The sequence below is a fragment of the Xiphias gladius genome, chromosome 15 (assembly GCF_016859285.1).
Source record: "Xiphias gladius isolate SHS-SW01 ecotype Sanya breed wild chromosome 15, ASM1685928v1, whole genome shotgun sequence".
Classification (NCBI taxonomy): domain Eukaryota; kingdom Metazoa; phylum Chordata; class Actinopteri; order Istiophoriformes; family Xiphiidae; genus Xiphias; species Xiphias gladius.
The window spans coordinates 25369985-25392818 of NC_053414.1; the positions used below are offsets into that span (position 1 = coordinate 25369985).

The 22834-nt window shown below is 42.2% G+C and overlaps 2 protein-coding genes across 2 annotated transcripts; both read left to right on the forward strand.

Moving 5' to 3' along the window:
- Positions 1-32: 32 nt before the first annotated feature.
- sec23b (SEC23 homolog B, coat complex II component) lies at positions 33-10809 on the forward strand. Its single transcript, XM_040145998.1, has 19 exons — positions 33-237; positions 2092-2319; positions 2767-2824; positions 2978-3064; positions 3792-4028; positions 4214-4296; positions 4394-4538; positions 6115-6273; positions 6405-6520; positions 6627-6750; positions 6864-6944; positions 7060-7149; positions 7389-7495; positions 7891-8044; positions 8251-8328; positions 8569-8730; positions 8898-8984; positions 9111-9332; positions 10088-10809. The coding sequence occupies exons 2-19, from the start codon at positions 2099-2101 to the stop codon at positions 10175-10177; spliced, it is 2301 nt and encodes a 766-aa protein (XP_040001932.1). The 5' UTR covers positions 33-237; positions 2092-2098; the 3' UTR covers positions 10178-10809.
- Positions 10810-15830: 5021 nt separating this feature from the next.
- LOC120800435 (germ cell-specific gene 1-like protein) lies at positions 15831-22279 on the forward strand. Its single transcript, XM_040146539.1, has 5 exons — positions 15831-16181; positions 18297-18344; positions 19468-19620; positions 20332-20443; positions 21104-22279. The coding sequence occupies exons 1-5, from the start codon at positions 15893-15895 to the stop codon at positions 21396-21398; spliced, it is 897 nt and encodes a 298-aa protein (XP_040002473.1). The 5' UTR covers positions 15831-15892; the 3' UTR covers positions 21399-22279.
- The last annotated feature ends 555 nt before the right edge of the window (positions 22280-22834 follow it).

Below are 22834 nucleotides of genomic sequence, written 5' to 3' on the forward strand. Positions count from 1 at the left end.
CACAGAGCACGCCCTGGTGACGCCATGTAAAGAAGAGCCAATAGGAGACGACTGAAGTTGGAGTAACACGTCATTCTAGTAAAGTGCAGAAGCCGGCTGATAGGGAGGGATCCCCTCACCGTTGTCTCTGTGCCCCTGACCATCCGTCGGCTTTTCACCTCTAAATGCTGTAACTTGTTTCTAATAGGACGTGCTCATTCGTTCTTGTCTAGACCAGAGGAAAACCTGTCATAAAAGGTAAGTACTTAATTTTGCTCGAAAGTAGGCCGCCCGTTTTTCCTGCTTCCATTGACGAGGGAACAGGAAGTGGGTTAATGCTACATTCCGTTAGCTAACCCGCCGGCAGCCTCACAACGTAGTGCTAGCTTCAAGAGCTCTGAGTGACAGAGCCGCGTAGAGACAACTGACAACGACGATTAACAAGATAACGTTTTGTTAACGAGAGTGGCGTGATTCAAAGCGGGAGCAGGCACCGCGAAAATGATCATATTTGAATGATTTCAGAGCAGAAATCCTGTTCAAGACAGAACCCAACCTTCAGCGGGGGGTTCGTCAGTGTTGTACGTGGCCTGTAGCCTGTGTTGTAGACTCAGTAGCTAATCAGCTTAATTTTACTGTATAAATGGTTCGAAATCGTACTGCCTTTTTATGATTAAAGAAATTGGCAAATTTGAGGGCAAAAAGGAGGAAATCGATTTCTTACACAAAATATCCCCAGTAAGCTCAATCCCACACCTCCTTCGTTAGATATGGCCAAGCGAAGGTCACATTCCGTAAGAAAACACTGGATATCGGACAATAGAGAATTTTTTTAAATTTTATTTTCCTTTTAACTTCTCAAGGTGTGATGTCTTCAGATTGCTTGTTTTGTTCGATTTTAAGATATTAAATATCTTACTATGACAAGACGGAGAAAAGCAGCAACATTGCTGAAGAGGCTGGAACTGCTGGGGAATATTTGTTCCTATTGACTGAACATAAGCAATGGATCGATTATCAAAGTAGTTGCTGATTATTTTTATGTTGATTAAGTAATCAATTAATTTCAGCTCTGATCAGATAATGGGGGTCACCCAAATAGAGTTAAAGTTTCTGTTAATTTATTTGGCATAGGTAGTTTTTAGCTACTGAGAAATTAATTTCCTCTTATCACAGACCAGGTAACTGTCACCTGCAATGTAAATATTTATTCATTTACTTGAAATAAATCCTCAATTTGTAACCATCTGGGGCTGTACTAGAGCTGAAATTATCACATTACATCAACAGAAAATTCATCACCAACTCTTTAGAGACATTATTCCAAACATTTCCTAGTTCCAACTTCGAAATTGTGAGAATTTGCTGCCTCCTCGGACTGTGAACTGCTTATCAGCGAGAACAGATCCTTCAAAGATGTCACTCCTGGAAATTGCGAAATATCCCTCAGAATTATTTTCTTATAAAGACTTAAGGATTAGTTGTTTTTTGAAGAAACAATTGGTAGATTAATAGCTTGTGAAAATAATCAGTAGTTGCAGTCCTACCTGGTGCACAGTTGTCTGGCCTACAGTAGTTTAGAGCATATCTTACACTGAATCTTATGCCTAGCTGCCAACAAGAGATTGCAAATGTTGTTTTTGTCGTCTTTCCAAATTCTTCTTGTAATTTGTTGGAAAGAGTGTTGTATTGCGTCCTGTAATGGTGAGGAAGAGGGATAGTACAGTTACTACAAAAGGATCCCTGGTGACTCCTTGCTAAAGGCGTCATTGATGTTTCACTGACACACGCCAACAAAGGTAGGGCCTATAAATACCACTGGATTTTCTCTACACTGTTCTCTTGCTCATAAAACACGCTGGTCAGGTTTCCCGATGTCACATTTGAGCATCATGCTTTGGAACACCTGTGTGTTATTGTAGTATAGGAGAGAAAGGCGCATCTGTATAAAGAGCAGGTGTTCACTGCAGCTAATGTGAGCAGTTAGAGTTAAAAAAAAAACAGACAGAAGCAGGAATGAGTTAAACTACCAGTGTCACAGACACCACATGTAGTTCTTCCATTGGGCCAAAAACTTAAACTGTGCTGTATTGGGCTCTTTCTCCACTGAAGCTCGGTGATGACGACCTACCAGGAGTTCATCCAGCAGAACGAAGACAGGGATGGGGTTAGATTCAGCTGGAACCTCTGGCCTTCCAGCCGTCTGGAAGCCACCAGGCTCGTGGTCCCCGTCTCATGCCTCTTCACACCCCTCAAGGAGAGGCCTGACCTGCCGCCGGTCCAATACGAACCAGTTCTGTGTAGCCGGGCCAACTGCAAGGCGGTGCTTAACCCACTATGGTTAGTCAAACAAAAAATCTATGCCCTTATGGGCATGCTTACACATACAGCTTTGTGTGGGGTTTTTTTTTTGTTTTTTGTTTTTTTAGCTGCATAACACCAGAAAACAGCTTTTATTTTGACTTGTGGAATAATTTTGCTTTCTATTTTTATATGGAAATTGTGTTTAAGCATCAATGTAACTGTCCTTTTCAAGCTTTCTTTTTGACATTTCCTTTTAGCATCTCTGGGGTAAATGTAGATAAGGATGAAAGGAGGTTGTAGAGATGCAAATTTGTTGCTGTGTTTGAATATTTTTAACACGTCAGCATTTGGAAATGCTGACATGTTTATAAGTACTGGGTATATAAGAACTGCAAATACACCTTGTGCAGCCCACTATCAGTCACAGGTACACACCTGCCAATTGGATGCAAAACCTAAATTGTTTTGATCCTTCTTTTACAGTCAAGTTGACTTCAGAGCAAAAATATGGGCGTGCAACTTCTGCTTTCAGAGAAACCCAGTAAGTACTGATGTTCATTGCATGATTTATTCAAGATGCTTCTATTTCATACTAATTGTTGCCAAAACTTCTACAGGCCTGAATAACTTAATGTGGACCAGCTACTTTCCTTTTTATAAGGCTGGTTAACTTTTTTTTGCTTTTTTTCTGCAGTTCCCTCCCTCTTACGCAGGGATATCAGAAGTGAACCAGCCAGCTGAACTCATGCCACAGTTTTCTTCAATTGAGTACATAGTACAGGTAAATACTGCACGTCTGCACTCTGACCTTCGCCTTATGCATAGTGATTGCATGTACTGAAGATGTACTGTGCAAAGGTGAATATTAACGATTTCCAATAGTAACCTATAAAGGTGTAGAGTTTTATTTTTATTTTTAAGCCTTGGTTTTGATAAATGAGTACAGTGTCACCTTGCATCCCTGACACATAAATACTGCAGTATTCTTTGTTATGGGTTTAGGGATGATTTATTAAAGGCCAGCGATTAAAAAAGAAAAGGAAATAGATTATATATTTAGCAATTACATGCATCTTATTTTGCATATTAGTGACAGAGGTTCACTGTAATCATGTAGTGTTTTGATAAATTAAATTAACGCAGTAAGCTATAATAAACATTAGTTATTAAAGTGGCTTTTCAACCAATGAGTGCCAGACTACTACTGTGGCTAAGATGTGTATTTTCATAAATAATGTATATGGTTTTCTAAAGTAATATGGGCTGCTGATGATCACACAGTGTCTCTCCTAGCGCAAATAGTGTAGAAACATACATTCAGCAAACAACAACCAAACATTAGTTCAGCCTCTTCTTCTCCATTTCTTTGTGTGTTTTTAGCATACAAGAATAAAAGAATAAAACTGTAACTTAACGATTGCCACTGCCTCACTGAATATGATCAAGTGTGAGGAAACCATATTTATGATTATACCAGCGTGTAACCCTCTCGTTCTACCTCTTTACAGCGTGGATCACCAGCCCCTCTGATCTTCCTCTATGTAGTGGACACATGTTTGGAAGAGGAGGACCTTCAGGCCCTCAGGGAGTCCCTACAGATGTCCCTCAGCCTGCTGCCACCCAACGCCCTGGTGGGCCTAATCACATTCGGACGCATGGTCCAGGTTCACGAGCTCAGCTGTGAGGGGATCGCCAAGAGCTACGTGTTCAGGGGCACCAAGGACCTGTCTGCCAAACAGATCCAGGTGGGTTAGGGCAAAGGCAATGGGAATCCGAGGAATGAGGAAAAATAGAGGGTTGTGTATCTGGTCACAACCTCAGAGTGCCTCTTTTATTCTTCCGGGAAATGTTTGGTTTTGAAATTTGTAGCTGAAGTGAAAAGTCTTTGTTCAACTTCATAATGTGTGTGTTTTCTTCGTGTGTGTTTCAGGAGATGCTGGGTTTAACAAAGCCAGCAGCGTCAGGGCAGCAAGGTCGCCCAGTAGCCCCTCAGGATGCTACAGCCTCCTGCAGGTGTGGAGGAGCAGTAACACTTCTAATGTGTCTTTGTCAGTTAATGGTAGCTGTTTGTTTGTTAGTTTTTTTTTGTCTAACGTGTTTTCCTTTCCAGGTTCCTTCAGCCCGTGCACCGAGTCGATATGAATCTGACGGACTTGCTTGGTGAGCTTCAGAGAGACCCCTGGCCTGTCCCTCAGGGCAAACGCCCACTCCGCTCCACTGGTGTTGCACTGTCTGTTGCTGTCGGTCTGCTGGAGGTACAATACTCACACATACAGAAAAACAAATAATAATGCATTCAAAGTGGATACAGATAATGCTGGACCGTGAATAAGCTGTATTTTTCATGTGTGGTTTAACACAAGTTAACCTGGTTACTAACACACACAGACATATTGTTTATACACATGGCCTTGATACAAATGAAATATCAGTCATTCATTGAGGTGCTTCACAGTAACTTGAGTTTTAGCCTCTTCGAAACAATCGTGCCACATGTAACTGTTCACAAACATACACTCAGTGTCTGATAATTGTCCCCTGCAGGAACAGTTTGTGTGCTTTTTCAATTCAAAAGCTGGGTCCTTGTTAGCCCTCCACCATCATTATCCTCTCTTTTCCTACTGCTAATCTACGTGGTTATATAACTGATAGCGCAAAAGATCATTTCCCCCGTGTCCTCTCCTTCAGTAGATAGGAGATGAGGCCTGATGAGAATAAATTTGGTTCCAGATTCTCTGATTTGTCAAGAGGCATTTGATGTAATGAATGGCTCTTTTACATATAAAGCAGAACTGCAAGAAGCAGCTGGGATCCACTATCAACTGGCTCATTTGTTTAATTGTTCTCTGTGAATGGTTACACTCTGTCCCTTTATAAATGAATCAGCGTTTACGTAGAACAGACTCTTGGACTGTGGACTTTGTTGTAAGTGTTGGCTGTCAGATTTGCCCTTTGCTGAAACTTTATACATACATTCAGTTCAGCCGGATTTTGGCTCCTCTAGTTCAGTGTGAAAAAATCATTTCAAAATGATTCAAAATAAAATAGTGCACTCTGTATTATAATTAGGTTTCACATTAGCAAATAAAACAAAAAAATCTGCCCATACTCGGTGTTATCAAACACATTTGAGTTTTTTATGCCTTCACGCCAGCGACAGCCGTGGCCTGAGGCTTTATGTCCCTACGTACGTACATCCACCCCATTCTTGTTGAACGCGGTATCTCAGGAACGCCTGGAGGGAATTTCCTCAAATGGCACAAACGCTCACTTGGACTTGAGGATGCACTGATTCTATTTTGGTGGTCAAAAGTCAAAACTACTGTGACCTCAAAAAACACATTTTTGGCCATAACTCAAGAATTCATATGCTTATTATGATAATATACACTTAATACACCTTTCATTAAGTTCCTTCAAAGTCTTCAGTCCATATATTACATGAGTCTGGAGAGACATGGATGACATGCCAACTTGACTGGTTGGCAGAGGCATACAACTATTAACTCGCCTTTTAAAAGGGTCGATTATGGATTACTGAGGCTGTATTTGTACAGCTGGTCCTAATTAATTTAATCAGGCACTCTCAAGTGCCACCCTCCACGACACTCCTCTTTAAATGGCAAATTAGAGAAATAGGTCAGTAGTCCATTCGTGTTCATTATCCACAGCCTAAAAAACAGGGATTCAGCACAAGTGCTACAGGACAAAACTAACTGAGGAATGATTTTTACCCATGACTATTAACTGCTTCGTAATTTGTATTTGAGAAATGGTACAATGGTACTTACCCGTAACTGAGACCAGATTCCATCCTCTCCTTACCAACAGGGTACCTTCCCCAACACAGGGGCTCGTGTGATGTTGTTCATCGGAGGCCCCCCCACCCAGGGCCCTGGAATGGTGGTGGGCGACGAGCTGAAAACTCCCATCCGCTCCTGGCATGACATCCAGAAGGACAACGCTCGCCACCTAAAGAAAGCCACTAAGGTGAAAAATTATGTGCATGTCCCTCTCATACAAAGTAAAGTACTTCTGTTTGAGTGAAATCTTCCTATAAAAATGCTCCTTTTGTTATTATGAAATCTCTTATAGACTTGTCTGTTTTTTGTATCACACAGTATTATGAAGCCTTGGCCAACCGTTCAGCAGTAAACGGCCACAGTATCGACATCTACGCCTGTGCCCTGGACCAGACTGGCCTGCTGGAGATGAAGTGCTTATCTAATCTCACCGGGTGCGTCAGCCGTCATTGCTTTATTGGTCGAGGGTGTGTTTTTATATTTCTCTGTCTCTTAAGCAGAATTTAGCTTCCAAATAATTTGTTGTACTTTTTTTATCAGGGGCCACGTTGTGATGGGAGACTCCTTTAATACCTCCCTGTTCAAGCAAACATTCCAGAGAGTCTTTAGTAAGGACTACAATGGAGACTTCCGCATGGCATTTGGAGGTGTCCTGGAAGTCAAGGTAAAGAAGCAATTTACCATCATAAAAAATGACATTGCTTGTTGTATTCAGGCTTTTAATGTTAAGATGTTGTTGAAGCTGAATTTATGTCTTGTCTTTTTCTGTCTTTTTAGACGTCAAGGGAGCTCAAGGTTTGCGGGGCTATTGGACCGTGTGTTTCACTCAACTCCAAAGGCTCCTGTGTTTCAGAGAATGTGAGTCACTGCCCCAGATAAAACTTGGAGATTCAGATTCTTTTCTCTCACAATAGGTAATCTGAGAGGAGTTATTTGCCAGCATTCATCACAATATGTTCTCTGTTTTGTGTAGGAGATGGGCATTGGTGGCACGAGCCAGTGGAAAGTGTGCAGTCTCAACCCCTCCACCACTTTGGGCATTTATTTTGAAGTGGTGAATCAGGTAAAGGACGCAGGTTTAAACCTTAGCTTTTCAGCTGACATGGATTACAGTGTGATGATGAAAGTACCGACGCTAATTACATCAAACAATCGAATAACTGTGATAAGGGCTTTGTTCAGTAAGTCTACAAACAATGGCTTTTTGTGTGGCCAATTGTTCAGCTCATGCAAGTGAGGAATGAATTTCAACCATAGTCTTACTTTCTCCACTGTTTGTTTTGTGTGTGTTTGTCTATGTAGCACAATGCACCAGTCCCCCAGGGTGGCCGAGGGGCGATCCAGTTTGTAACCCAGTACCAGCACTCCAACACACAGAAGAGGATACGAGTCACTACCATTGCCAGGAAGTAAGACTGGTTTTATTATTGGTATAGATACTGTTTAGTGATTTATGACAGGCAAGAATATACCTGAAACTGTACTTTATTCTGTGTTAAAATGGTATATTATTATTATTAACAAGCTAGTTCATTTTGCTGAAAAGACTGTCAGGAGTGAATATTCACTTTATGAACCTGCAAGTGAAAGTTAGTTTTATGATGAGTCTGGTATTTAGTCAGGAAAATGAAAGCTGGAATCAATATTAGCCCTACTAGAAACGATGTTTACTTTCCAGCAATTTAGGACGACACCTTCAGAGACCTGTGTGCATGTGCTTCCTTCACACCACAGCCACGCTCACCTGCGCCTCTCTGGTTTCTCCTCTCTTGCCCCCCCTCCTTTCTTTTTGACCCTACCCAAGCTGGGCAGATGCACAGTCCCAGATTCAGCACATCGAGTCCTCCTTCGACCAAGAAGCGGCCGCTGTGCTCATGGCTCGTCTGGGAGTCTTCAGAGCCGAGTCGGAGGAGGGACCGGATGTCCTGCGTTGGCTCGACAGGCAGCTCATCCGCCTGGTGAGTGACAGTCCCACACACAAACTACTCCCTGCTTGTACTTTGTGATGAGAGGAACAACACATAGTTGGCACTGTTCAGATTTTGTCGTGTAAATAACTAAAATGTTCTTTCTGTAATTCTGCTCTATGATTTGCCAGGTGATGCGAGCTTTATTCTGTGGTATTTTCAGTGTTTAAACAATGTTTTGTCTCCTTTGGTTGCAGTGTCAAAAGTTTGGCCAGTTCAATAAAGACGATCCTACATCCTTCAAACTATCAGAGTCTCTGTCCCTCTACCCACAGGTAAACCTGCCTCCTAGTGGAAATGTATGAATGTGAGCCCGTAAAGGCATTACTAAATAGAATTTTAGATTAAGAATGTGACTTTATAAATCGCAATTGTAACAGTGACCCCTAATTTTAATTGATTTGTATTATTGATTGTGTGCTTTTAAAAACCCTTTGGAAGGTTTTTGATTACATGACACTGATTAATCATTTTAATAACTCTTTTTTTTTAATTCCTCTCCCGTCCCCCTGCAGTTTATGTTCCATCTGCGACGGTCGCCCTTCCTGCAGGTGTTCAACAACAGCCCAGATGAGTCGTCCTATTACAGGCACCACTTTGTCAGGCAGGACCTCACCCAGTCCCTGATCATGATCCAGCCCATCCTCTACTCATACTCCTTCTATGGACCACCAGAGGTCAGCCTCACACCCTCCACACCATTTTTATCAGTGTCAGAAGAGTCCAGCATTCCTTTACTAGAAGCTTCCTCACGATGTCTCCTTATGAAATGTTTGCCAGTGCTGATGCATTTTGGTGCTTGAATATTTATTAACTGTGTCCCGGATGCATTTGTTGTTCAAAGCCTGTGCTCCTGGACAGCAGCAGTATCCTGCCAGATCGAATCTTGCTGATGGACACTTTCTTCCAGCTGGTTATCTACCATGGAGAGGTGAGACAGCAGACCCTGACTAAAACTGTATCTATTCATTTAGATTACCAGCAGACCAGGCTAAAAAGATCATTTGGTGATAAAGCAATCATTTCCAAATGCGGTCACTGTCCTCTTGTGTTCCAGACCATAGCCCAGTGGCGAAAGGCGGGCTACCAGGAAATTGCAGAGTACGAGAACTTCAAACAGCTGCTGCAGGCTCCTCTGGACGACGCCCAGGAGATCCTGCAGACGCGCTTCCCCATGCCGCGCTACATCGACACAGAGCACGGCGGCTCACAGGCTCGCTTCCTGCTCTCCAAGGTCAACCCATCACAGACCCACAACAACCTCTATGCCTGGGGACAGGTACAGTTCAGCTACAACTTACTATTTGTATACAGATTTCTTTTAGAGGTCAGATTCTTCACCAAAAGGGGAAATAGTCTGTGGTTATCAAAATTGAGGAAAATGGTGTCGTTAATACAATCTCTCTAGTTGTTTTTGTTTTAAGTTTACTGAATGTAAGCTTGCTTTTAAATATGTAAAGGCATAGTCGTTTCTCCTATCTAAATATGATCAGATTCGGTGGATTACCCTTCGCCTGCCTCCTCATACCAGTGGGCTGAGGTTATGTGCACTGTCCTAAAGAGCTCTCTTAGGCACGTATTTTATAAGTATGAAACAATGTATAAAAGTTTTAGAAACGTCTAGTTTCTCCCTTGCATCCAAATCAGTCCTTAAAATGCCAGGACTGTCCGTACACTGGATGAAAAACAACTCAGAAGATTTCTAGTCAAGCTGTCAGCAAACGCAGGTCTTGGATTAGCTAACCTCAGATTCTAAATGGGGAAGATTCAAAGCGGAAATAGCATTAATCTCTTATTTCCCAAGTCAAGAAAGAGTTGAAACATAACCTGCTGTATACAAACGCAGCAAATACATCGCTGCCAGTCCGAGAATGAGATTATCAAGAGAGCGAGGTCTTGCATGAAATAATCTTTGTGATAAACGTGCTTAATTCATTAAGTGATCATGGGATCAGAGTTATGTCATGGAAGGATCTGTTTGTACAGCGAGTAAATCACTCAACCACTATTTTTGTCCACCCTTTGCATCTGCAGGAGACAGGAGCCCCAATCCTCACTGATGACGTCAGCCTGCAGGTCTTCATGGACCACTTAAAGAAACTGGCTGTATCCAGCTCTGCGTAGACATCTCTATTCCACCACAAAGAAAGAAGGAGTGATTCGACATTCTTGTTCTGATATCGGGATCCATTAGCATTTCCTCTGTTTTTATTAAGGAGCCAAACCCAAAGACTCTACTGTATGTGCTTGCTTGTTTTTATAGTACTCTTTTCTTGAGTCATATGTGACATTTCCATGATGCAAAAGAAACAGAAAAAGGGAGAAAATAGCACATTCCTAATAAGAAAACAAGTCTCACTTCTACTCCTTTTCATTAACTTGTTATTTATAAGAAATGGCACCAATATTCCAGAACCAGGCTGTCCTCATGAAAGCAATATCCAATTCTCTATTTCTGTATTATATTTGATACCATCTGACATGCAGAATGACTAGACTAATATGTTAATGTTTTCTTTTTGTTTGTTTTGTTCTAAAATGTGTATCTACTGGATTAGACTTGGTTGAAGGTGCTATTTAATAAGACGCTTATCTATTTGCCTTGTCTATAGCTAAACATAACGTCTAGAATTTTTTCTCGTTAATAAATTATAATGGTACCTCTAATGCTGTTCGAGAAATGTTCACACACAGGGCTTATCGGTCTTCAGACTGATTGCATGTAAACCACGGTTTATTTGACAAAAAAAAAAAAATCCTACATGGATTATACCTTAACTGTTTTCCAAGAAAATTCCCTCTGAATAATGAGTTTTAATGTTCTGAGGAATGAAAGTCAATCACATTAACTCAACTGAGATTGACTGTTCAATGACGAACATTGACATTTACTTTTAACTTCGACTTCATAGGGTGTTCTATAGTATCGTCCACTCATCCTGTTCACCATCTGGTATTTTGCACCCGATGATTGCCCAAGTGTCTTTGTAATCAAACTTTAATATACTGTACGACTGTATAACAGAAACAGTTGCTTGATTTAGATCCTGCCTGGATTCGTAATGCTACCCATATAAAGAAAGCAGGAAACAGGTTCTGTCTGTGTTGTCTGTCCAGCCACCAGCATGTACTGCACGTCCCATTCACAAGGCTTTGTTTAGGCCGCTGCACATTTGAACGATGTGAATTTTGATGCATGGATTTTCCCATGGAAGACAGATGTTATCAGAGATGCTCAGTTCCACCACCGGGCCTCTGTCTGTGCGGCAGAAGGCAGGGCCTTCCTCTCAGCATCCGGTATTTTTGTTTTGAACGAATTCATGCCAGTGTGTTTGACAGAATGTTCACACACCATGTTGCAACAACAGTATGTGAGATATCCTCTGTGCAGATGGGAGGCGACACTCTCAACAATTGTCTTTTTCTCATTCGTCACTACTGTACATAAAGTCCACATGGCACGCAATCCCGATCATAAAACCACTCACACACCATCTACTGTCACTGTAAGCTGATTTCAGAGCACCCAGACAGTATGATTTCTAGGATCAGTGAACGGCAGATTATGAAGCCTAATCCGTAGAGGCTATCTGTTTAGATGCAAATTCTACTCTTAGCAGCTTTAAGCGGAAGTTGCCACCGAAATACAAATGAAGTCTGTGTCTATCAAGAGCTTAGGCATTACTATGTTGCACTATGAAGCCACATATGCTCAAAAGGTATTCAAGGCCAAATAAAAAGATGCAATGGTTCTTAATCTCTTTCTGACATGGATACTCATGCACAATACCAAAAGCTCCAATTTGAATCGTGCATTTTTCAGTCGAGAGTGGTGCAGTTGCGTGTCATTTGCGGCCATACTCTACATGGATATAAAATGATCCCATAAAGGGAAAATAATCATGTCTTCATTTTAATCTGCGTGGCTATATGTTTGGCCTTCTTGACACATGCAAAGGCTGCAGGCGTGCATGTATGATGACGTTCAGGGAAGCAAAACAATGCTAACAATTTCTCTCACCCCAGTTTTTTTCTTTTCGTCAGTGTCATTCATGATGCTCATGTACATGTGATGCCCAGGCTTAGGCAAAGCTGTAAGGAAATGTGTCCTCTTATTATCTTCTATCAAATCCTAACAGATCAGTTTTAGTCCAGCAGCCAGAGAAATCCATTCTGGTTTCTGTCCCGGATAACTTACGTAAGGTTTCTATATAGAATATGTCATATCATGTTTATATAACTATGACTGACACAATACTGTAGTCAGATAACACATGATAAATAATATAGCTCTGTTCCTTTCGGTGATTAAGATTATAGGGCCTAAAACCAAAGTTTAAATGTATATTAATCACACAGCTTGTTAATCCTAAATCTCACAGCCACAGGCATGAGTTAATAGTCACCCCAATAAGAAAATAAACTCCTCTTATAATCCTCCTATAATAATAATCTTTATGTTGCAGATTTCATAGATTGGAATGCAGTGTCCGTCACACTTGGAAAAAGTGTTACACACTTTTCCATGTGTAACATGGAAAAAGACACAAGGACAGAAACAATATAAAACAATACAAAACATACAATAATTAAACTAGCGAAATACATGTCCTGACTGACTGAGGAAATACCAGACCAAGTAAGGCTGCAGCAGCAAGGCCCCTGCTTGTTATTCAGTTGAGAAAGGATGTGTATAATTGCCTAAGACTTTAAGTTTTCAGTAAGTAGAAGACTGTTATCTCTCCTTTCAAAAGTTACATAGTCTCACTTGAAATGTGCAATAACAGATTTTAATAACAAGCTGTGTGATCACAGCGCTGACATGTGATCAACTTTCAAGTTGACATGGCAAACTCATTGGCATACAGTCGCTTATTTACACATCCAGTAGATATGGAGCAACATTAGCATTTTATTTGGAGCCGTGTGTCTGGCTGCCTGGTGGAATATCTGGCTCAATAGCTGCTATATGTTTGACTTTCTTCAGCAGCTAGTTGCTAACTGTGTCCATCTGGTGTTTGGCCCAAAGCAGATAGCGTACAGTGGGCTCTTACGGCTTTTTGCGCCAAAAACAGTCGTCCACTTCACGGCGCTGTGAGTGAAAAAAAACAATGAAGTTGCAGACAGGAAAACCGAAATGATGAGCTGAAAAAGGCTAAAAGGCTCCATAGCACTGATGAGAACTGAGATTTCATCACTAAGAGCGACCCCTTTGACATTATACATAGTCATTTGCTCCAGTGTTTTTATAAAAATATTGATTATTGCAGCTTTAACTTACAGGCTGCCAATGATGAGATTAGCACAGTTTTAATTTTCAGCAAGTATCCCGAGGTCAAATTCTCAGGAGGGCCTGTAAACAGTACCTGGTGGGAGTGTAAATGAAACATGGATATGTTTTTCACAGTTGTCTAGTCAGAGAATTGCCCTGACCTTAAGTGTGCTTCTGTAGGATATGAGGACCGAAAGACCACAGTATTCCAAGATTTTGCTGGAGAGCAACAGCGGTCATATGTTGCCCTCACATTGTTTTTGTGAGTCTCCCGACTGACATAAATAGTCTGAAATATTAAAATATATTAAATACACCCTCAGGTAATGTGTCCTGTGTAGTATATAGTAGAACCGCTTCTCCGGAAATGTTTGCTAACTAAATTATTCTCCTGCGACAGGCTGTGGTGAATGCGTAAACATCTATTTCCCCACACTGCAGCACCGGACTAAAAATGTGTTGCGTTGAGAGCAGGGAATAACTTCTTGTTATTGCCACAAACTCAGGAGACAGCCTATCACCATCCACATGGACGTGATAAGCATTGTTTACCAGACTGTAGCCAAGTATTCCGACTACCAATATACTGCTGATATTTAAAAAGACCCTTGTTAGCTGTTGGCAAGAACCACAGGGTGATTTAAGGTCACGGAGCACTTTTTGAAGCTTTGAGATGTGCAGAAGAGTTTACTCACAAAGTGGGGAGAGTTGAGTTGTCCCTTTATCAAAGCCGTTCATCAAATGTGTTGTTTTTGTGCGTATAAGCCTGCATAATATAGAACATAATATTTGAAGTGGGAGATTTAATTCTGCGTAACTGCAGCAACATGTGCACCTCTCACTCCTTGATCACCTTTATGTACAACACCCCGCCATGGATACCCACAGCATCAGCAGCGGCATGTTCAACCGCATTTGGGGCACTTTGGTGGAGAGCCTTGGCCTGATTTGTCAGTTTTCGGAGTCATGTTGAAATGCGGCTAAGCCTCCGCAGCTGAAGATGAAGCACTCTGCTGTGGTAACAGAGATGTCCGGGCTATCTGGCCTCATTAACTTTGGGGTTGTAGAGACTGTTTGCCAACAGGCTCAAACGATTTGTATTTTTAGCTCATTCCCATTCAAAGAATTTGCAGTGCTCATGGGAAACGGCTTTTGAAATGCCAACATTGGTGTTGTCTCTGTGCTCCCGCGCAGTTTAGATTAGAAACAATTCACTGCGGTCTTTCAGTGTTGCGGGGCAGTCTTGACTTGTCACAGTCCGCAGGGCTCAACAGGCCACCATCAGTCTGATCAGGAGCAGCTCATCATCCTCTCCCTGACCTCGCTCTGAATGAGAGCGCGCAGGTCAGCTTCTCTGAAAACGGAAACAACTCTCGGAAACGAAGGCAAGGTCTACCAGAAAAACCTCAACGGCTGTTTGGAATTTAACAAGGAATGACTGAACATTTTATTTCATTTTATTGATTTTACTGACCAATAAATAGGCATTTTTGGACATTCTGCATAATCCAGAATAATAGTCAAAATGTGGGAGTAACTCAAAGTCAAAATTCAAACTTTACACAAAGTTATCAGAGCACTTTGAGTGGGATGTACAGCTGTCTGTGCCAATTGTTCCAGGCTTTAGGTTTCTCATATTCACAAATATTTAAACCTATATTGGTCCCGAGTTTCAAGATGTATGAATTGATCAAGACAGGCCTCGATCAGTACTCCTTGAAGTAACATTAACTCTACCAGCCCTTGTTATTCTAGTTTACAAGATAGTTGCTTAAACCCTTGCTGCTGTATCACTGATAAAATTTAATGTCTGTTGTTTGCTTCCAATTCCATTTAGGAGCATTGCATTTAAAACCGGGCTCCACTCCCACCAAACACAAAACAGTGGAAACAGTGAAGCCACTGATTAGTAAAACATAACACACAAAGTTGGATTGCATTGGTTTGCATTTCTGCAAGATTGAGACCTTTTTTTTTTATTCTCTTGTGAGAAAATGTATTAAATTTACTTTTTTTTTAAACAGGAAATTGCTGGAGTAGCCCTTTAATTGAATCACCCTCCACTGAGCAGTTTCCTTACATTCTGTAATAATGCAGTAAACGGGGCTGAGGATACTGTATGTTGTTTTCTATGAGCAGTAACTTTTGTCCTACACACTCCCAGGCTGGTAAGGGAGGGAGGCTTCCTCCTGACGACGGGAGAGGGAGAGAGAGAGAGAGAGCATCATAAGAAGATCCCACACTTGATGCGAGCTGCGGGTGTCAAATCCTCTGACAACGTGACGTCCCACTGGCCGGACGCTCGCGGGCCACCGCGTGTCAAAAGGGAGAGAGAAAGACGCGCCCGGTGGCGGGAAGGTGACACTTTGGCACAGAGCCGAGCTCAGTGGTGGGATGCGGGCTGTGTCCCGCGCGTCAGTGGAGACGGTCGGGAACTGTGGAGCGCCAGATGGGACCCCTACCACCCCCGGCGTCTTCGGGAACTAGCCCGGGCTCGTGCATCCGTTCCACTCGGCACCCATGAACTTTTCGGCCGTCCGCGCGCCGCTGCGCCCCACTCACGGACAATGAAGACGAGTCGCAGGTGCAGGACCCTTCTGTCGGTCAGCTTGAACTTCCTCGCCCTGCTCTTCTCCATTACCGCGTTCATCACGACTTACTGGTGCGTGGGGACGCAGAGAGTCCCCAAGCCCAAGTGCAGCAAGCTGCGGACACACCAGTGCATAGACTACGGAGTGAACGAGACGGACCCCAACAAAGTGGTGTACAGCTGGGAGACCGGGGACGACAGGTTCCTGTTCCGTCAGTTCCACACCGGCATCTGGTTCTCCTGCGAGGAAAACATCCACGATGAAAGTAAGAGCTGGAGGTGTGTGTGTGTGTGTGTGTGGCTGCTGAGCCAGCTCGTGCTTACAATTCACCGTTAGACACAGTTACCTGATGCTCGAGGAGGCATTGAACTATTAATACTGCATTAGCGGCTCATCTGCAATGACTAATTGAACTTCATCAACTTTTACGTGGCCGTTAATGGAGGGACATTTGAGCCTATTTCAATTAAACGTTCAGTGAAATCATTTTGATCTGGAAATGAGTGGGAAATAGCCCCACCCGCGGAACATTTGCATTTTATCTGTAAAAAGTGTTTTAATCCCTGTCTATTGGTGCTTTTCATGTGAAAATCTATTTGAAAACGCCTATGAGTTTATTCGGGGCTATTACTTTGGAACACCTAAAATTACATTTGCAAGCGCATGACCTGTGGCACTCCTTCTGTCTTTTGTTTGGATTGTTACAAAACAGATATTGATTGTCATCGCCATCAGACTTTCCTTAAACAGTCCGCATGCTACTGTCTGAGCCTGCGTAACCAGTGGGTCACCATTCGCAGTTTAAAAACAAAAAACCCAAATAAACACCTCTGTTCACCTCTTAAAAACCTGTCATTTTCCTCAGTTCATGTGGAGGGTGATTATCCTCAAATTGTCACGTCAGGATAATCACCCTCCATGTGAACTAAGTGTCTACTTATATCCGGATAACTTGCTTTATCTGGATTTATCTGGCATGAAACGCTGAGCAAACAGCAGCAAATGGGAGCTTCGGTTTTAAAGGCAGTAAAAGAGGGAAAGAGGGGCAGCGGTCGCACTCCCCATTCAACATTGTCCCTAGACCGGGGCGTTAAAATGGTGGCTGTCCAGAACTCTAAAGGAGCAGAATGTGATTGCTTCACAGCTTAAGACAATGGCAGGAGAAAACAGTGAATGATGTGCGCACAGTGCATCGTTCCCTAAGTCGGTGGAAAATGGAAAATGAATTGGATCACATTGGAGTAAAGATTTAATTAGATCGGAGAAAAAGGGGGCAGGTGAGTTGGGAAGGTAACGTGCGTCAAAGGTGTGATCAAACCAGATTAGTCCTCTGTGGCTGCCTTGCTGGGAGCTGATCGGGAATCACTCCAGCATCTGTCTCCAAACTCAATAAAACACCTCTCTGATATAACCCTGCTAATAATACATATTTTGACAGTGCTCAAGAAAGGAAATGCACCAGACACGGAGATTACCCTAGAATGAATTGCTAGCACATGTCTATCTCATCAAGTGGCTGTAAAATGGGGGGGGGGGGGGGGGTTGAGACAGCTCGAGTTAATAAGGATTATGTAACAGGGGCCTTGATGAGTTTTTCCTCAAAACAGCTGTTGCCACCCTCCTTCTACCTGATTAAAGTGTTCCACTTGCAACAAATCCAGCGACACGCTCCACTCGACAGATGACAGAGGGAGAACGTCACATCTGCAGGAATGTGCTGTGTCAAGTGTCTCTTTTTATATCCTGTTTGTTAAATCACCAATGGCTCTCATTACATGTCAGTGTTTGACAGGCATGACTGTTATTACGGTGGGGTTTTTTTTTTTTTTTTTTACAGAATATCGATTCTATTTTATCAGTCTAATTCTGTGCATGTACCTGTGATTCAGTAGGACCATAACCAGATGTCGAGCGGCCTTGCCAGCGCACCATCTGGTGACAATGATCAGAAAACCCGAAAAGCTGCACTTATGACATATGCCTCTCATTTATTCATTCACTCATTTTTTGAATTTACATACTCTGAATTTCATGTTGCTGTGCGGATTCAGCGGGTAGGAGGTCAAACTCTTTCTGAGCTGATCCTCTGAAACACACCTGGACAGAAACTGGGAATTAAACGCAGATTAGGACTTGGACTGAAGCCAGTGTCGGTTCAGCACTAAGAGCATTTCTTTATTCAGTTTTGTTTGTTAATCCCACACTGGTTCCCTCTGACCTTCTCAATGTTTCACACGTCCTCCCCTGAACCTTTCCGCCGGCAAATGGCTCATTTATTTCTGACCAGCCGCGTAGAGAATTCCACACCAAGTGCTGGCTGAAGATGCCACTGCTGATGTGCTGTGCTTAGTCATGACAATATTTTGTCTTTGTGCTGCAGGTGAGAGATGCCGAAGTTTCATTGATTTGGCCCCTGCATCAGAAAAAGGTGAGTGTCCACTGCTCATCATCAGTAGGTCTAACCATGACAAAATAGTTCTTCAAAAGCGCACCGAGGACTCTCATGGAACTTTTATGATCTGTGTAGTGTAATTAAAATTCACATGGCTAAAATGTCGCCTGAAAGAGGTGAGAAATGAGACTTCTCCCTACAATGAGAGAATCTATTGATAAATCTTATCAGGCAACACACAATAATTGCATGCAAGCCACTTTCTAAATGTCATTTTGTCAGTCACTTGCTGAAATATCAGCAAGAAAGCAGACTTTACACTATGAATCAGGTTTAGTATATTATCAAGACATCCTCACCGATCTGCCACAGACACGGCTGTGAGCAAAGAATTGTAATGGCTAGAAGCACGTGTTCTTCTTTCCAAATAAATTCGTCATCTCTTTGACATTTCCAATCTTCAAAAGGATTATTTACAGCAAGAGGGCACAGTCGCTAAAGCCAAGACCTGACAATGAACTTAAATACTGCATATATTTTCAGAATAATTTCACCTTTTGATGTAGTGGATATGATATCGAACGTAGACTAAAAATCAAAACATTTCAGTCACTTTTGTCCACCGAGCTGTGCGGGACCACTGTTTCGATGGAATTATCCCTTTAATATGACGCAGTGGGGACAGAGAGGAAGCCACACACATTCGGTGTCAAGTTGTAGGATTTTCAGCTGTGTTGACACTGTCCTCTGCGAAATGCTCGCTTCCTGCCAATCCGCGAAGTGTCAGAATGACTGAATCACAAAAGGGAAGGGGAGGCAGAGATTTTTTTGTGTAGCCAGATCACATTTGGCTTGAACCACTGGGAAGCTGAATGAGCCTTGGAGAAGCCTGGAGAGCTCAGCTGAAATTCAGCCTCCCTCCAGTTGGAAATGTTATCAACAGCCTCTTTTGGCTGCGTGAGGAACCACTGAGGTATCCAGATAAATCCCATTAGTGTCTGTTTTAAGGCTAATGTTGAACATGAAAACTAAAGCCCTACTTGGTCGGACTATGGCGTTGTTGTTAAATAGCTTGTATCACACTGTGAATTAAAATGTTAACCGTGTTTCCACTGGATTTAATGTAATGTTATCGCAATCAAATGTCCCTATTTTGCAGGGATGCTGTGGCTGTCACTGGTTTCTGAGATGCTGTACATTGTTCTGCTGGTGGTAGGCTTCAGCCTCATGTGTCTAGAGCTGGTCCACTCCAGCAACGTCATTGATGGGCTCAAGCTCAATGCCTTCGCTGCCGTCTTCACCGTGCTCTCAGGTGCTCGGATTTTATTTGTTCTTAACTGAAATGCTTTTGTGAGTGTTTGTTTTTATTGCCTCCAATGCACTACAGTATATTCAAGTCTTTGTGTTTCTATTTTCCATGGCTGCTTATGTGGTTTGTAAAGGGCTCTCCCGAATATGGCTCAACATATTACATCCCACCTCAAGAGAGGAAGGGATAGACGAAACCAACGTCACTTGCTTTAAACATTAATGTAGAAGATAAGTGAGCTCTCACTGAAAATTGCATTCTGTCTCAAACCTAGGAGCCAGTCCTCCAGCTTTTCTGTAACAAATAAATCCAAACTAAATTAAAAACCCGTGACCGAGGAAGATAATTAATAACAGAATGTGTCATGGCGACGAGTCATAAGGTGAAGAAATCTTGTTCGTTTCTTTCGGTGGCAGATGGGATGAAAGCACAGAGAGTTCCAGCGGAATTAAATATGACATTTGTTTTGCAGATTTTGTCCAAAAAAAGCTCCGAACATTTAAGAATCAAGAAACATGAACTGGCATTTAAGACTAAGGATTGGGATCGCGTTTTTTTAGTGTGTTTTCGTACATACATATTTGAAGATGCTTTGAGTCTGTGCTTGTAGAAGCGAATCAGCCTAGTTCTGCAGAATTCTTCATGCATAATTTGCTTTTGAACCTTATTTCATGCAGCCAGCTAACTAACCATTTACTCTCCATATGATTTCAGGTCTTCTTGGTATGGTGGCTCATGTGATGTACACACAGGTCTTTCAGGTCACGGTCAGCCTCGGTCCGCCTGACTGGAGGCCCTACAACTGGGACTACGGCTGGTCCTTCTGGTATGACAGAACTCAGAGACCATACTCATTCTGCTTTTGTTCAGGAATGTCGTATGAAGCGCTTGGGATCAACGGTGTTGCATTTAGAGCGGTATATAAATAAAGTTAAGTCAACTCACCTATTAGGAAACCAGACGCGGAATTCCATTCTGCGTCTAGCAGCTCCAAATAGGTGGTTGTGCCTCTGCTCTCACCTCTCCCCGGCATCACTGTCTCTAATGAAAAAAGCCCAAAGCTCTCATGTTATGGTAGGATTAGGCTTTGATGTCCAAAGCCCCAATACAGGCGTGATTGGAATTGCATAAGGAGATAATATTTCACTCCTTTACAATATGCGCAGTATGCGTAAAATACATCTTAGGGGCTAAACAATTCTAGACCTTTTGTTGACATTAACCAACCTGTGTGTAAAGTACATGAGAGGATGATTTGATTGTCTGATCTCCCAGATGGCCCGGCATGCACGAGGGGAGCGGAGGGACTTAAAGTGATAGACACTAATCTCACCTACCACAGTGTCAAAATATTAAGGGAAAAGGGTCAAAATGCAATTTGGATATACACGTGTGTTCACCGTCTCTTCACCACAAAGCAGAGTTCCAAAGCAGAGTCACCGCATGTGCTGATTTGTCTGATTTTTTTTCCCCCTTGGCGTATCAGCATGGCCTGGGCGTCCTTCACCTGCTGCATGGGCGCCTCAGTCACCACCCTCAACTCGTATACGAAGACCGTCATCGAGTTCAGGCACAAACGCAAGACCTTCGAGCAAAGCATCCGGGAGGAGGATGCAAGGGAGGCTTTTGGATATTTCCGAGAACGCCCCGTGCACTCCATCTCTAAATCCGTGGAGGTTTATTCGAGCCAGACCCTGAAGAGCGGCAGGAAAACTCCCATACCTGCTGACTCTCTGGACCTGAGTGACATTGCGGCATCTTTAGGGGAAGAACAGTGCTGAATGTGACGGGACAGTAGGTGGTGGCAGCTTGATGAATGGAGGTGTTGTTGTCCCTCCCGGCTCTGTGTGCGGTACGGGATGAATGCCTCACAGGATCATTAGCCTCATCTGATACATTTCAACACTGCCTTAATTGAAACAGGTCACAGAAATATAAGTCACACAAGGTTAAAGTTTAGCAATCCAGCTGAGAAATGGAGAAAAGTGGTCATGATCTAACCTCATGGATGAAGGTGTTCTCTCTGTTTGTGTAACCTACCACAATGTAGATTTAAAAGAAAATGTTAAGTATACCCTTCTAAATGTAGCCAGGGTCTTTCAGATGCTAATAGCCTTATTAAACATGTTTCTGTCAAACAGTAAATCAATGCAAATGATTGTCTATTAACAAAGACAGGGTTACAGTTTAACCGGTGTTCATTAAATGTGAATTAAAGCCAGAAATACTTGCTGCAAATGATGTGCCTAGATACAAGTATATAAATTATAAATAGGTTGTGGAGTGTAAGTGTGCAGTATGTTTGTACACAGAATGGCTGTGGAAAATTGTGTATTATTTTACTTTTGGATGTTCACATAAGTTACTTTTATGCAAGACACATGCATTAGACATATAAAAAAATGGCGGTGAAACTCATCACGCAGACTTTTGTAGGATGAAGGTTTAAATGAACACTTGTAATGGCTTGATTAGAATGATCAGCAGTAAGTGTACTATCACACGTTTCCAGCATAGCATGTCATTTCCTTTTGATGTTTCTGCTTTGATTGGAGGAAAATAAATACTGCCATCAAAATGTCCGAGTGTTTCGGACAAATGTGGTGGATATTAAAGTCCCCCCAGTCAAACGGTGTTTTGGTTATTGTTACTTTCGAGGGCTTAATTTCCCCTGGGTGTGTGTGTGTGTGGGGGGGGGGGGTTATGATCCCCTCCCTTTTCAGAAATGTATCTATGTCTTTGGCGGATGTTTGTACCTGCAGCTAGCATGCAGGCAGTGGTGGAAGATGTATTCAGTTCTGTCGGAATATATTATACCACTGGAATAATTAATCATCCCTGCATCACATTATTATGCAAACAGCATTTTAATGTTGTAGTTAATTCTAGTTATATACTATTGGTTGGGTTAATATACTGTATAACAATGCTTCATATTTTATATGTTCATTATAGATATTTTAATTTTTGAATCCGTGAAGTAACAGTAACTATAGCTGTCAATGTAAATGTAGTGGAGTAAAAAGTACAATATTTCCCCCTAAATGTGGTGGAATACAACTAGAAAGTAGCATAAAATCAAAATGCAAAAATAAAGTACAAGTACCTAGGAATTGTACTTTAAGTAAGTACTTGAGTAAGTGTACTTAGTTACTTTCCACCACTGACTAAGAGAGATGGAAAAACTTAAAAAATAAATATATATATATAAATGAAT